This window comes from Hemibagrus wyckioides, linkage group LG02 (assembly GCF_019097595.1).
Source record: "Hemibagrus wyckioides isolate EC202008001 linkage group LG02, SWU_Hwy_1.0, whole genome shotgun sequence".
NCBI lineage: Eukaryota > Metazoa > Chordata > Actinopteri > Siluriformes > Bagridae > Hemibagrus > Hemibagrus wyckioides.
This window is the reverse complement of record NC_080711.1, coordinates 9,970,612-9,987,088: the sequence shown is the minus strand read 5'-3', so window position 1 is coordinate 9,987,088 and position 16,477 is coordinate 9,970,612. Positions and strand designations below refer to the sequence as shown.

The 16,477-nt window shown below is 39.1% G+C and overlaps 2 protein-coding genes across 2 annotated transcripts; both read right to left on the bottom strand.

The window, feature by feature from the left end:
• Nucleotides 1-5,366: 5,366 nt before the first annotated feature.
• Nucleotides 5,367-6,812, bottom strand: si:dkey-96g2.1 (uncharacterized protein LOC795315 homolog). The gene is made up of 3 exons (XM_058376083.1): nucleotides 6,655-6,812; nucleotides 6,419-6,531; nucleotides 5,367-6,238 (listed from the first exon to the last, which is right to left on the bottom strand). Exons 1-3 carry the CDS (start codon nucleotides 6,655-6,657, stop codon nucleotides 5,635-5,637), a joined length of 720 nt encoding a protein of 239 aa, XP_058232066.1. The 5' UTR covers nucleotides 6,658-6,812; the 3' UTR covers nucleotides 5,367-5,634.
• A 4,869-nt stretch (nucleotides 6,813-11,681) lies between these two features.
• On the bottom strand, nucleotides 11,682-14,146 carry LOC131344099 (uncharacterized). The gene is made up of 2 exons (XM_058376069.1): nucleotides 13,834-14,146; nucleotides 11,682-13,232 (listed from the first exon to the last, which is right to left on the bottom strand). The coding sequence occupies exons 1-2, from the start codon at nucleotides 14,119-14,121 to the stop codon at nucleotides 11,877-11,879; spliced, it is 1,644 nt and encodes a 547-aa protein (XP_058232052.1). The 5' UTR covers nucleotides 14,122-14,146; the 3' UTR covers nucleotides 11,682-11,876.
• Nucleotides 14,147-16,477: the final 2,331 nt, after the last annotated feature.

Here is a 16,477-nt window from a genome sequence, read left to right as displayed (position 1 = left end):
AGCTGGTGAACAGGACGATCGTCACTCGACAACTGGCAATGTGTTCTTACTGGGTGGAGGAGCAGTGAGCTGGCTCAGCAAGAAACAGTCAACTGTTGCTCTTTCAACACCGGGGCTGAGTACGTTGCACTTAGTCAAGCAGCTCAGGAATATGCCTGGCTTAGAAGACTACTGAGTGATCTTGGAATGGATGTTTCACCTGTGGTGATTCTGGAGGACAAACAAGGAGCTATTACAATCACAAAGAATCCAGTTGACCATTCACGGACTAAGCACATAGACATTCCATATCATTACATTTGTGAGTGTGTGCAGAATGGACAAATCCAACTCCAATACTGCCCTACAGATGACATGAAGGCAGATATCTTGACCAAGCCATTAGTAAGACAGATGTCTGAGTATCTTAGGAGTAAGATTGGACTTTGTTTCGTTTAATTTTTGCTTAACAGTAAATAGACTACTAGACTGTTTAGTGTTAAGTGTGTTACGATGCAAAATCTGTAAAAATAGTAATAGTATTACTATTTTAAATAGTAATAGTTTTACTATAGTAAATAGTAAAAAAAAATAGTATTTTTGTTAAAAGTAAAATAGTTTACCATAAAATTGCTTAATGCTATTGGAAAATTAAGTGGGAGTGTTGTAATATAGTAATTTGCCAATAGGTGTCACTGCTGTACTGACGACATTGGGTGTCGCTACAGTTCTGTTTTCTTCCTACTTCCTTGTTTTCAGTCGTGATAAAAAACACGTGAAACTTCAACATGTATGTGTCTTTCCCTGTGAAAACTCTGAGGAGGAGAAGGAAAAAGAAGAATAGAAAGTAACAAAAATAACTCTACACATGCCATAATTTTTTAATGTATGTTTTATATTTATATTTTATTTATTTATTTATTTATTTATTTTTACTTTTAACGTTTTTTTTAAATGTACTTTTACAGGCATGCTTTAAGTGATATTCGAGAATTTCCATTAGACGTGTGATGTAAAATCAGACATGCTTGACTTTAGCTCGTGGAGGCAGTGACTGTACTGTGGAAAGAGAGGTCCGTGATGCTGTGAGATGTAGCTGTACTTCTTGGACCGCTGATTACGTGGAATGTCTTTAAATAAGCGGCACGACGCAATGCCGCATTTCTACACACTGTAGGCGCGGACAGAATTTTAAAATAATTTTTGAAAATATTTCTAATCAATTGATAAAATATAAATACATAGGCTACAATGAATTGCTATTATTCATTATAATACTCTTACTATTCCCAATAATAATAATTAAATATATAATAATAATAATTATTATTATTATTATACGAAATATAATAATATTGAAATAGTATCAACATTAATAACAATATTTAAATTATATAATGATAGCAATATTAATAAGTATATTTTATTCTTCATCTTTATCGGTATTTACACAAACAGGGTTGTGAATGTGCAAAAGTTGCTGAGAAAATCCTTTTCAGATAGAATACTTTTATTAGGATATAATTTGGATATATATTTAAACATGATTTAAGACTACTTTTGTCAGAGTTTATATATTTTTTTGTTTAAAATGTTGAGCTTTCACTGAGCCCTTCAAATTAGAATAGAAATGGTGACTGTTATTGTTAGCTTATACTAAATGTTTATTGCATGTTATCATTGATATAACGTCTTCTTACTGTGGCATGTTTGTTCAGTTCCGCTCAATATGTGGTTTGAGTGACTTTTTATTTCTCTCCTGAACCATGAACTGCCCCCTCACTTCTGAAATTATGGCTATGCTCCTGAAATCAGACAATACTTGCCCAACTTTAGTGAAGGATCACTAGAAGGTTGTATAATGCTGAGACATCTTAATGTTGGAGCAGTGAGGAAATTCATTGTATTCATTGTATAATTCAGGCACTGTATAATAGAGTGAGAGAGGAAGAAAGCCTGGAAAGGTGCTGTAGAGGGTATGCATTGATGTCACTTTCCCACGTGAACATGCCCGCTCAGCCTGGACTGAGTGGCAAAAAGAGCTGCTGCATGAATGTATTTAATAGGGAATCTGCGCTGAACTCGATAGTGTTCTTTACAACTTACCAAATATCCAGTGGTCTATGAATACTGATATGCAGCCAGGCATCGTGTTTCCTGACATTTTTATGTGCCTGATTTCTGATGTGCCTGTCATCCATGTCTTTATGGACCTTGCTTTGTGCACTGGTGCACAGTCATGTTGGAAGAGGAAGGGGCCAGCTCCAAACTGTTCCCACAAAGTTGGGAGCATGGAATTGTCCAAAATGTCTTGGTATGCTGAAGCATTCAGAGTTCCTTTCACTGGAACTAAGGGGCCAAGCCCAGCTCCTTAATCCCCCACACCATAATCCCCCCTCCACCAAACTTTACACTTGGCACAATGCAGTCAGACAAGTACCGTTCTCCTGGCAACCGCCAAACCCAGACTCGTCCATCAGATTGCCAGATGGAGAAGCGCGATTGGTCACTCCAGAGAACGCGTCTCCACTGCTCTAGAGTCCAGTGGCGGCGTGCTTTACACCACTGCATCCGACGCTTTGCATTGCACTTGGTGATGTATGGCTTGGATGCAGCTGCTCGGCCATGGAAACCCATTCCATGAAGCTCTCTGTGCGCTGTTCTTGAGCTAATCTGAAGGCCACATGAAGTTTGGAGGTCTGTAGCAATTGACTCTGCAGGAAGTTGGCGACCTCTTAGCACTATGCGCCTCAGCATCCGCTGACCCCGCTCCGTCAGTTTACGTGGCCTTCCACTTCGTGGCTGAGTTGCTGTCATTCCCAAACACTTCCACGTTCTTATAATACAGCTTACAGTTGACTGTGGAATATTTAGGAGCGAGGAAATTTCACGACTGGATTTGTTGCACAGGTGGCATCCTATCACAGTTCCATGCTGGAATTCACTGAGCTCCTGAGAGCGACCCATTCTTTCACAAATGTTTGTAAAAACAGTCTGCGTGCCTAGGTGCTTGATTTTATACACCTGTGGCCATGGAAGTGATTGGAACACCTGATTCTGATTATTTGGATGGGTGAGCGAATACTTTTGGCAATATAGTGTATCTTTTCATGTGACAATACTGAAGAAATGACACTCTGCTACAATGTAAAGTAGTGAGTGTACAGCCTGTATAACAGTGTAAATTTGCTGTCCCCTCAAAATAACTCAACACACAGCCATTAATGTTGCCGTTGTCGTTGACAACAAAAGTGAGTACACCCCTAAGTGGAAATGTCCAAATTGGGCCCAAAGTGTCAATATTTTGTGTGGCCACCATTATTTTTTCAGCACTGCCTTAACCCTCTTGGGCATGGAGTTCACCAGAGCTTCACAGGTTGCCACTGGAGTCCTCTTCCACTCCTCCATGATGACATCACAGAGCTGGTGGATGTTAGGGACCTTGTGCTCCCCCACCTTAGGTTTTAGGTCTGGAGACATGCTTGGCTAGTCCATCACCTTTACCCTCAGCTTCTTTAGCAAGGCAGTGGTCATCTTGGAGGTGTGTTTGGGGTTGTTATCATGTTGGAATACTGCCCTGCAGCCCAGTCTCCGAAGGGAGGGGATCATGGTCTGCTTCAGTATGTCACAGTACATGTTGCCATTCATGGTTCCCTCAATGAACTGTAGCTCCCCAGTGCCGGCAGCACTCATGCAGGCCCAGACCATGACACTCCCACCACCATGCTTGACTGTAGGCAAGGCACACTTGTCTTTGTACTCTTCACCTGGTTGCTGCCACACACGCTTGACACCATCTGAACCAAATAAGTTTATCTTGGTCTAAATCAAGGACCAAATATCTTGGACCAATTTGATGCAGTATGCGGCGTATGGTCTGAGCACTGACAGGCTGACCCCCCCACCCCTTCAACCTCTGCAGCAATGCTGGCAGCACTCATACGTCTATTTCCCAAAGACAACCTCTTGTTGTGACGCTGAGCACGTGCACTCAACTTCTTTGGTCAACCATGGCGAGGCCTGTTCTGAGTGGAACCTGTCCTGTAAAACAGCTGTATGGTCTTGCCCACCATGCTGCAGCTCAGTTTCAGGGTCTTGGCAATCTTCTTATAGCCTAGGCCATCTTTATGTAGAGCAACAATTCTTTTTTTCAGATCCTCAGAGAGTTATTTGCAATGAGGTGCCATGTTGAACTTCCAGTGACCAGTATGAGAGGGTGTGAGAGCAAATCCAAAGCAAACACCAAATTTAACACACCTGCTCCCCATTCACACCTGAGACCTTGTAACACTAACAAGTCACATAGCACCGGGGAGGGTAAATGGGTAATTGTGCCCAATTTGAACATTTCCACTTAGGGGTGTACTCACTTTTGTCGTCAACAGTTTAGACATTAATGGCTGTGTGTTGAGTTGTTTTGAAGGGACAGCAAATTTACACTGTTATACAGGCTGTACACTCACTACTTTACATTGTAGCAGAGTGTCATTTCTTCTGTGTTGTCACATGAAAAGATATAATAAAATATTTACAAAAATGTGAGGGGTCTACTCACTTTTGTGAGATACTGTATATCCTCATATCGTCCAGACCAAAAACATATAGTTTTTGTTATTAGTACAGCCAATTCCAAAGCTCTTTCACATTTTAGATGGGTTTTTTGTGTTCTTTTGCAGCATTCATGCTGAAAACTAATGCTGCCACTCAGTGGCTGGAGCCGCACTCACTCCAGCTGACGGCGATGTCATGTGCATAGCCTACATTCTATAAGTGATAAAGTATAACTTACCATTTTTCACTGTTGCTCAAAATCAGACGGTTCAGTGATACTGTGTGAGTCTGCAGAGAAGCAGGAGTGATGAGGATGAGGAAGCAGATTGTATTTATTCTGACAATCAACCAGCCCTCGTCTTCAACACCATGAAAAGACCAATTAAAATACTTCAATTACTGACTCCCTGTGCTGAACAATGTTAGGCCAGACGTACTGAATAATCAAATTAGTAAATATGATACTTTTTTGAGTATCGTATTTGATACATCAGGCTTTCATAAAGCATTAAATGAGGATATGAAGCTAGTGGGTGCAAGTGTTGAGGATGCCGAAGATAGGGATAGGTGGAGAGAGAGACGATTCGCTGAGGCGACCCCTGAAGCGGAAAAGCCGAAAGAAGAAGAAGGCTTTCATAAAGCATCATAACATTAAGGATTGCATAACTTGGAGATTAACACAATGCCTTTTAGGAATACAAGCACAAAATACTGTTTTCTTACAACAGTTTAACTTGAAGTACTCGGTAACAATTAAACTAGCATGAACAGATATTATTTTTATGTCTGCAAAGTTAACATATTTATAATAAATATCGTGGAAATCAACAAAGGACACAGATTAAAATATTTTACTGGGCACAGAATAGGTGTTTAAGCATAATACTTAGAAATAAAGCATAATAAGCATAATACTTAGAAAGAAATATCTGTTTGGTAAATAATAACAGACTTCCTAACCTGTGTCATGCAAAAATATTTTTATGAGAGGGTTTTTTTTTTTTTAAATGAAGTGGGAGTTATTCATTAGGTGGGAATTATTCATTAACATGTCAGCTTTTGATCATTGAACAGCATTTCCAGGAAATACAAAAATTTTACTTTTCAGACAGACAGACAGAAAGGAATCACATTTCTAGTGTTTTTTTCCACACAGTTCCGGCATTCCATCCCATTAGTGTTGTTACACCGATAAAGAGGCACTTGGTCGTGAATCTTCATGAGATTTTCGGCCATGTCCTTCTTCCGGGCATCTTTTGGCCAGATCTTTTCAAAGACAAAAACATTCATTGCATCTTTCCGGATATTCTTCCAGTTTGAAAGGCCATCCAGAATATTGTCTTCGCTCTTAATGCATTTCTTTACACAAGGTGAGTTGTATGAATAGAAAACTATACAGCTATTCTGATCTGCCTTCGCTAGAAGTTTGTCCATGGGAGAATTACCTAGAGGATAGAGCAGAATATGCTCAGAATGTTCCTTAGTTATTCTATTTGGCCTAGTAGCAATGACAATGCCTAACTCCAAGCCTGACTGTGAGCAGAGTATACATGTGTCTCCTTTAGAGATCACACTTTTTACGTATTCTGCCTCTTTCTTGCTGAACACAGTCTGGATATCAGATTGTTCTGATGTACACTGAGCATTGGGGACAGTAATTGCAAATGCATACTGTGAAGGTTGACCTTTATCAGTCTGTGGCTGGACACTGGAAGACATAAAATAGCATAAGATTATCAATTTTCAAAATATATTGTATTTGCCTTGTTTCTTGTGCTTTTTTTTTACCATCAGCGTAACTCAACAGTTTGAACATGCATTTTGATCATTTAAAAGTAAATAGGCTGGTTTTAATTTATTTGACTATAACGTGTACAAAAGGACTTACTTGTCTGCAAAATATTGGATAATTTTAGCAATGGCAGCAGGTTTCACGTCACCCTGAATGCTTTGAACACACAGATCAAGCAGGCAGAGGACAATGAGACCCTTCAGTGATCCCTAAAACCATAAAAACCACTTATTTCAGCATGAAACATGAGTAAAATTCATGCAGGAAATGATGTGAAAAACCAGAGTGTTTGAAAACAGAAAAGAAAGTTTACTCATTGAATTGGAACTTACCATGGTGACTGCTTGAATTATGACAGCAAAGACGCTTGTATTTCCAGAGCTGAAGTGCTGTTGTTTCTCTTTTGATAGTGCTTATGATTAGGAGGAAATGAAGCATTTATAAAAACCCTACTGTAAGTTTATAATTTACAAATTCGATCAGTCTTTAACTACAGTGGGTGGAATTTTGTGCTTCTCAATTTTGTTTAAAGGATCAAAGTTCTGTTGACAGTGTTCCTGATCATAGCCTGTATATTTCGTCTTGTTTATTTGCTGCCAGCCAGGACCTTTGCCTGTATTGGATTAACGCCCTGCTTCGGATACTAATCGCTCCTTGCCTTTACTTTAGCTTGTTTATCTGCATTTCCCCCTTGCCTTACCCACTGGATTAAGTTTGCCGATCGTTGACCCTTGCCTGTCCCTGTATACTCTGTGTCTTACCTGGACCATATCTGTCTGACTCATTGCCTGTTTCAGTCCACGTCTTGTGTAATAAAGCTTTTGCAAATGGATCCGTATCATCTCTGTCACCCTGTAACACAGAGATTTATGGGTTTTCTGCTCTATGATGCCCTCTGACTGATTGACATATCTCCAGGGATCCTGTCAGCCCTGACTGACATGACAGTGCATGCAAATCATTCATTTTAATCAAAGATCAAATACAATAGATCTGATTAACAAGCTGACTGTATATACTGATTTATCTGATCCCTCACCCCTGCTATGGCTATTTCTTCCTAGGGTGCTGTGACCTTTCCAGTCTGCAAAAAGGGAAATGGTGCCATGTCTGGGGATGTTCTTCTTGGCTGAGGGAAAATGGTTGAGCAAATCTGTACATTGCCACCTTAGCAGGATCAGAATGGATAAAAAGATATATGTTAATGTCTCAAAACCAGAGAGTGTCCCTATCACTTATCTCCCTATCTTACTGTGCAGAAAATGTTGTTATGCATCTACCTTCCAGGGGTGGTGGAGGAGATCCATGTTTGTCCATGTTTGTGTTTTAGGCCAACATTACTAAGGCAAAAACATTTATTCAGACAGTATCCTTTACAACAGATGTTGCAATCATACTTCAGACAATGAATCAACACTTTTGTTTGATTCTTTGGGCTCTCACACAGCAAGGTGTCTACAGATAATGTTAAATTTAAGGCTTTTTAAGACTTTTTAATACCACCTTATATGAAATTCAAGACCAAACCTATGTCTAGGTGGTGCAACCTGCAGTCAGTGCAGGAGTCCCACAAGGGACCATTCTAGCTCCCTTTTTGTTTACTCTATATACATCTGACTTTCATTAGAATTCCACAACTTGCCATTTTTAAAAATACTCTGATGCCACTGCAGTTGCCAGATGCAATACTTATAATTATGAAGATTAATAAAGAGAGGTGATTAAGAATTTTTTGGATTTGTGCAAGTTGGATTTCCTTGAGCTTAGTGCAAGTGAAACTAAAGAGGTTTTAATAGATTTCTGAAATAAAACACATTAGATTGTCCCTGTAAATGTATGTGTTCCTGCTGTGACATATGAATGCAACATATGAATCAAATGGCTTTCTTCAATTGCATTTCTCCACCCTGGTGACAATGAACTTTTGTGAACCACAGTGTTTTTGTGAAACTCTAAGAAACTGTTAAGAAATATTTCTCAAGTTCTAGTTTTTGTGTTGTTTCACTTCTTCATCGGTTCCAAGTTTGATCCAAAGAGGGAAGAACTACATGAGCTTGAAGCATTTCGCAATTTTGTACTTGTTTTAAATGTCTTTTGTTTGGCTTGCACTTTAGGTTCTGGTGGACTACATGAATAAATGGAATATTTTCCCTGGTCTGCAGCTCTTGACTGAATCAGTATAACATGTACTGAGATTCGGTCACTAATAAAGATCCTAGCTCACTACACAATGGGCTCTTATCAAGCTCTTATCAAATTATTGTCCTTCCTGTCTGCTACGATCTCAAAACTCTGGCCATTTGATAATATCTAGAATATCAAAATCAACTGTGGGCCGCAGATCCTTTTCCTATTTTGCGCCCAAACTCTGGAATAATCTACCTAACATTGTTTGGGGGGTAGACACACTTTGTCAGTTTAAATCTAGATTAAAGACCCTTCTCTTTAACCTGGCTTACACATAACACACTAACACATTTCTATAATTCCAATCTGTTAAAGGATTGTTAGGATGCATTAATTAGGTCAACCGGAACCGGGAACACTTCCAATAACACCCCATGTACTTGTTTAATTGTGTAAGAAGAATGGCATATATGCTAATATTAGTCTATTTCTTTCTTATTCCGAGGTCACCGTAGCCACCAGATCCAGTCTGTATCCAGATCAAATGGTCACTGCGGTCACCCAGATCCAGTCTGTATCCAGCCCAGATGGTGGATCAGGACCTACAGACAACCTCGACAGCTCTGAATGTCAGCGGAGATCAGGACAACTAGATGAGTCCCAGAGACAGATCCCCAGTGAAGACCTTGTCTCCTAGACAGCCATCGGGACAAGACCACAGGAACTAAATGAATCCTCTGCACAATCTGACTGACTTTGCTGCAGCTTGGATCAACTGGCTGGCTCATCTGGCCAGAGGAGAACTGGCCCCCTGACTGAGCCTGGTTTCTCCCAAGGTTTTTTCTTCATTCTGTCAATGGAGTTTTGGTTACTTAGCATTGCTTAGCATTGCTAACTTAGAATTGCTTAGTTGGGGACACTTAAAGCACCCCTATTGTGGATTATGAAAGGTTCATATTTTGGGAGTCCCCAACAACAGGTTGACATGCATGCAAGGTCAAAAAACACTTTCATTGTCTTATAATATGCATTTATTTTTACCTTATTTGCTCAACGACTCCCAAATGATTTACTCAATGATTCATTTTCCAAACCCCTCCTTTGCGTGATGCTAATCTCCGAAGACCCAGTCTGATCTGCCTATTCTTTATCATAACTCCAAATAATAACAACGACAAACATTCTCTAATCATCGGCACATTTCCAGACAATTGCGAGCGAACAGATATTGCTCTTAGCCTGTTATCCAGAGATGAACACAACACACAACTAAATATGTATTTTGCATGCGACAGTACACAAGCACAACCAAAGGATTATTCCACTTTGAGAATAAAAAAAATCCTGATGATTTATTCACCCCCATGTCATCCAAGATATTTGTCTTTCTTTTTTCGGTAGCAAAGGTAACTAAGTTTTTGGAGGAAAACATTCCAGGATTTTCACCATATAGTGGACTTTAATAGGGATCAACAGACTGAAGGTTAAAAATGCAGTTTCAATGCAGCTCAGCAATCCCAGCTGAGGAATTAGGGTCTTAACTTACGAAATGATCTGTCATTTTCTTAAAAAAAATTATATTTATAAACTTTTTTTTAACCGGTGGCACGGTGGCTTAGTGGTTAGCACGTTCACTGTGTGTGTGGAGTTTGCATGTTCTCCCTGTGCTTGGTGGGTTTCCCCCGGGTGCTCCGGTTTCCTCCCACAGTCCAAAGACATGCTTCTAGGCTGACTGGAGTCTCTAGCCCGTAGTGTGTGATTGCGTGAGTGAATGAGTGTGTGTGCCCTGTGATGGGTTGGCATGGGTTGGCACTCCGTCCAGGGTGTATCCTGCCTTGATGCCCGATGATGCCTGAGATAGGCACAGGCTCCCAATGACAGTTGTTTTAAACCACAAAGAGGAAAGAAGTCATTGTTTTAAACCACAAAGAGGAAAGAAGTCATTGCCTGATAGGGCAGCAAGGCAACAAGTCAGCTGCCTAGGCTTTTGGACGCAGCCAATGTTTTATGTTGATGTTAACATAAAACGGCTTAAGATTCATTTTAAAAACGACTCGTTTTCTTGACTCAGAATCAACTCTCTCAATCTATCTCTCAATCTTTTGAGAGACAATAACTTTTTACATGGTGCACTTTCAGATTTAAAACTTTGCAGGATGTTTTAATTCACAGCTGTGTTACACATTGTATGAAAGGTAATTTTCAAAAATCCATAATAGTGGCACTTTAATTTCCAGTGATAACCTCGACTTGATTGCACAGATACTATTTGAACTGAACTACTGATTCCTCACTGTTTTCTCTGGAGCTGCTTTATAGAATAATTAAACAAATTCCTTAATTGATTAACATCACAGTTATTAAACTGAAATGAATCAATGATGAACTGAATCAGTGATAGACTTAAAATCAACTGTTTATGACTGTCCTCATTTTAGAGCTGCATTAGAGCTAAATTTAATTTTGTTAATATGTTTAATACTGTAAAGCTGCTTTGATACAATCTGTATTGTATAAAGCACTATATTAATAATGGTGACTTTATCTGACTTATATCCACTATATTTTGCCTTTCCACTTTGTTTACGATTTTGCCTGCTGTTTTTGTGAATAAACTGATCTGCATATGGATTCCAACACGCCTCCTGCGAGTGCTTACTTACAAGTTTAATGTGCATGCATATTATATTTTAATTAAGATAAATTATGTGTTGTAATATTTTATGCCAAAGAATAGAGGACTTCATAAAACATTTACAAAAACCTGCAGGGGTTTGTTTGTGTTTAACTTTTGAGACAGATAGATAGATCTATGGCACGTCATGTGTAAATGTTATTTAACCATATAATATAAATTACATACTATGTCTTGTTATAACAGGAAAGACATACTGTTATGACAAATGCCATTATTTTGAGAAAAAAATGTTTTAACAATGTTTTATTGTTACAAAAGCATATATCTTTTAAATGACATAATATCTAGTAATTAAGACATAGTTTTTGTAAAAAAAAAAAAAAAAGAGTATTCTGTAAAGTGCTACACAAATAAATATGAGTTGAAATTTGAATGACAATTTCTTGGGCTGAATACCATGAATAACATTATTGTTCTTCAAGCTTAGTGCAGATGTGTGTGTGTGTGTTTATGTGAGTCTACACTCATACATGTCAGAGATTTGTTTTTACCTGAAACAAATCCTACTACTTTGTGTAAGAATTTGCAATCATATTAAAGGTTCATAGATGTTTTTATTGATCCTTTTGTTTTTGCATACAAATCATCAGGGAAAAGTACATTTTAAGCAGATGTTAATTTCAGATGCACATATGAGAGACTATATGTTTGTAAGAAATGCAAGTACAATCACAATCAACTTTGCAACGTCATGCTTTAGTATTAATTGTAATTAGCACTGTAAGCCATCTACTGGCTACAGTTTGTGCAACAGTAATCCCAGTTGCCTTTATCATCTGTGTAGCACCATGTATATCTTGAACCATATTTTGCACAGGCATGGTTGCTGCGGCAGTACTTCCCATTATTAGCCTTACTGTTCCACAGCGGAGGGCTGCAGTAGTCCCACTCCAAGTCTAAAAAGAAGGGACTATAATTGGTCCAGCACCAGTAGTAGTCCTTACCATATGTGGCACAGGGGTGATTATCCAAGCACCTCTTTCCATTAACAGTGATGCGTGAGTATGGGGGTGAGCACTCTATCAGCTTCTGGTCTGCGTAACACCTGTAGCCATTGAATTTGTTCTGGTACAAGCAGGGAGAGGAGCAGCAGGGCTTGGTTTCACCTCCTGTGTTGCATTGACAGCTGTAATCAGATTCTGTGACACTTATGCAGACTGAGCCGTCAGCTGCTGTCTTCTGCTCCTCTGGAACCAGCAGGCATTCAACAGCATCTGACCCTGCGGATACCTCCCTTTTTCTGAGCTCATCATGAATTTCCCTCACTTGTGATTTGACATAAGTTATAAGACAAGCACTTAGAGCAAAAACCTTCAGCTCCTCTGCCAGACTGTAGTAAGTGCTCATGCTGTCAAAGGCTATCTTTCCTGTGTTCTCATCCACCTTGACTTTTTTTCCAGGTGTGCTGTCACTGCTGAAGGTCCTTTTTACCGCAAGAGACGTGCCTTGCATGCCTGCTTGGCTCACTGGTAGATTAGATAATTTCTGAAACACAGCCTGAATCTCAACTAATTTATTTTCGTCACTAAAACAATCATCAGCAAAAATTCCAATTGGCTGATGGGTTCCAAAGTACCACTGAAGCTCATTATTCAGCTTTGAGACACTCATGACGTGTATGACAGGCTCTTCCTCCTGGTTTCTCACAATATAGCCGAAGGAAAAGGATTTATGGTCAGAAAGGAGATGTTTATAACAGACGGCCGTCCAGATGTGAGAGGGCACCGTGACCTTTTTACGGTCTTCTGGTATCCGTACATTGAGATCAGGTACTGTACCTGTGACAATGAAAGCTGTTGCTAAGCCAGCATCCATGACAAGCCTCTGTATTAAATAACTCCTCAGCGTTCTCTCGCATCCTCTCCAGTGGGCACGGTTGAAACGCCCAATCATAGGTGCAGCATTGGTCAGTGTGAACGTTGCTGTACGGCCGACACCACATTGGAAGCTGTTGGGGTTCAGGTGTCCACGATCATATCCGGTGCCACTGTAGTCGCTGCTGATGGCTTGATTCCCTTTATAAATATTTTCAGTATTTCGATCCTCACGGACCATATGATCAATTGTGGATGTAGATTGGGAAATCTAAAGAAGAAATATTATGTTAAATGGTCATTTGATGTTTCATTGCTTGTAAGAAAAGACTTTTGAGTGGTGATTTTCCTTTTAAATTTCATAGGGGTAAAGGCTTTGTTCTTACTGTCTACATTGTCTTTTATTGGACATTTTTAATACAATTATGGTAAAAAGAATATTCAATAAAGTATAGTCAAACAAGAAGTCAGAGTTAAACTGTGTCAGAACAAATTCATCTTGATAATGTCGGATAACTTTGATAGAAAGGTATGTAATGAATTCGGTTGAATAGCTGTCAGCTGTTAAATTTAAGTATGCAATTATATAATACTAATTTAGCTCAACCAAAGGCAATGCTTAATTTTGTTCAGTCTATGATGTAAAAAGCTCACATTAGCTAAACGCTTAAAAAAACATGTAAGCATTGGTTTGACTGAAGCATCCAATGTAATTTCATTTGAACATTTTTATTTTTTTAAATGTATTTATCATACTGGTTGCAATAACAAAACAAAATGAAGACCAATAGTTTAATTAACTGAACTGATTCTTATGGAATGCAGAGCTTCAAACTGCTAATGAAAGTCTTTTCTCTTAAGCTCATAGTCACCTGTGGCTCGAGGTGCCAGGTGTTTGCCCTTTGATTGTCGGTTGTGCATGCAGGGTCCAATGTGTAGGCGCTGTAGAGAGGGATCTTGTGATGAACCGAGTACAGAGAAGCATAATAAAAGCCTCTATTTTCCAGCTTCTGACAGATTTTCATGGCATTCTGATCCATTCCGCTTGGTTCTTTGCCTTGGTAGAAAAACTCTTTACACTCATCAAAGCTATCCACCACTTTTGCTTGAGCACTGAATGCTCTTAGCACGACACAGGTGAGCAGACCCAGAACAAACATGGTGTGAAGCTGCTCGTGTGTTATAGAGAAGAGGCACCAGGAGCTTGGCTGCTTTAAGTACAGTCACTGTCAGTGATGCTGTTGTGGGTGTGACTGAAATTAACTAATGAATAGAAATGCGGTATGTGATGGGACCTTTCTTCATCATGGTTATGGGACTAATTTTAGAGCTATCACATGTACATTAACATGGATTTAAAATAAAGCAAGTAGAGGAATATACAAATGTTGCTCAGTAGTATTAATGCAGTGTTTGCAGTTTCCACTTCGGTTTTCTAAGCATTTGGAGCAGGGTTTTTTTTCAACACTCTGTCCGTCCACATTAGCGTTTTCCAAGTTTCTCATCCACACTTAAAAGTGCCATAAAATGTTAAATTTGCCTAACTGCGCATGTGTGAAACCTCATAAAAGCTCACTGAGATGACACAGATGAAACAGACATAAGTTTTCAAGCAATTCTTCTGGCAGAATAATTTTAGGAAAGTATCTCAACATTCTCATGTTTGATCTCACTCATGTTTGACCTAAAATGCAACTGCCCCGCTCATGTTTTGATGCAGGACCACAACTGTGAGTAATTTTCAGGCCTGTAATATGAAGTGAATAGTGAATAAAGTGAATAGCACAAAACAGGCCCAATACTGGTATAAACATAGATATCTATCGGTACAATACGCATCACTTGACTAAACATGTGCCATCATTTTCAAAAGCCACACTCAAAAAGCTCTGTTTCTCTTGACAAAAATGCTGTCTCAGTATGGACAAGGCCTCAGAGAGTGTTTCTCTCACAAGTGAGTGTGAAGCTGGAGCTGTAAGCCCTGGAGTGGAAACATTACAGAAATAAGACTCCAGGGGCATCTCTAGGCCCTTTTTAGGGGGGATTTACGTAGCCTCCTTCAAGCACTCATCAGCCATTATTTCTGCTCAGGCCCCCTGATTAGCTCCCTGACCAGTACACAAATTTCAAGATTACCTCAGTCCCCTTTAAAACTCATTTGAAAATGGTGGAAAGCTTTATTCAGCATGTTCTTCAGTTCACAGCGCTAGCATCAGAAGTAGAGGAAAATGTGTGTGTGTTTTTATGATTGATTCAGAATCAAAATCAGAATCAGGTATGTTTACACATACGAGGAATTTGTTTTAATGAAGCTTCCACAGCACAACAGAATGACAGTAACAAGACAAGACACAGATAATAAAAAATAATAAAAATAGAATAAGTAAATAGGGAATAACAATATACAAAAATATTTAAATAAAATTATATAATATACAAAATAGACAATGGATGGTATTAGATGTGTGTACAGGTATGTTAGGTACAAATGCAAGGAAATGTAAATAAGTATGTGTGTTAAATAAATAAGTGTATAAATAGTGTTTTGTATTACACGTTTATTGAAGTTAACTGTTCATAAGATGTATTGTCAATGATTCGCTCAGCAGTCTGGACTATCCTCTGTAGTCTTCTGAGGTCAGATTTGGTAGCTGAGCTGAACCAGACAGTTATTGCTGTGCAGAGGATGGATTCAATGATGGTGGAGTAGAACTGTTTCAGCAGCTCCTGTGGCAGGTTGAAGTTCCTCAGCTGGCGAAGGAAATACAGTATTCCCCAAATAACTGGGTAATACTATCGTCTAGCCGGATGTCCATAAATGGTAATCACGGTCACATACACCTTGGCTAGGTATTGTTATAGATGTTATCACCCAAATGGTCGGGCAGTACTAAATGGTAATCACAGTCACGTATACCCTTTGTTCAGTGGTGGTTTTTGATGTCTTGCTGCCACTCCTAGACTAATAATTGATTGGATTAAGTGTTGTTAAAGTTTGGTAAAGCTGCTTTAAGCCTATGTAAAAATACCATAAAGATAACTGAATTGAATTAAACATATTTCTATATGATATGTAAGCCTTTTTGGGAATGAGCTCTTTCAGATGTGCACTGTGGAGTAGAATCTGGGTTGAGGCAGTCTGTAGTTTCTTACAATAGATACTAATCAACCATTAAATAACAAAGTAAAAAAGAAATTAGGCTACAGTATTTCACACCTCACAAGGAATAGTCAATTTTATTACAGTTACTTTTCTCAAAAAAGACATTCTTGATGACGTATGCAGCAAACTGCAATCTCTGGAGGATGCAGCATCCGAAATGAGATGCAGTGAATATAGAAACCATGTATATGGGCGGCTCGCTGCCTCTGACCCCGTCGTTCTTCAATCCGCAGAAGACAGTGTCACAGAGCAAGGATCAGAGGACAAGTGTGTGTGTGTGTGTGATCAGGAAGACTCGTATTTGGCATGTTCAGTACTCAAATGTTATACACATCTATGCAATACAGTGGAAT

Bases quoted from the DNA above. Each gene is read 5' to 3' on its own strand.
- si:dkey-96g2.1 (XM_058376083.1), bottom strand. The intron at 6,239-6,418 runs GTAAGTCCTTTT...TATGTCTTCCAG, and splicing joins ATCCAATATTTTGCAGACAA to TGTCCAGCCACAGACTGATA.
- LOC131344099 (XM_058376069.1), bottom strand. From the start codon at position 14,121: ATGTTTGTTCTGGGTCTGCTCACCTGTGTCGTGCTAAGAGCATTCAGT. The intron at 13,233-13,833 runs GTGACTATGAGC...TTTCTTCTTTAG, and splicing joins CCTGGCACCTCGAGCCACAG to ATTTCCCAATCTACATCCAC.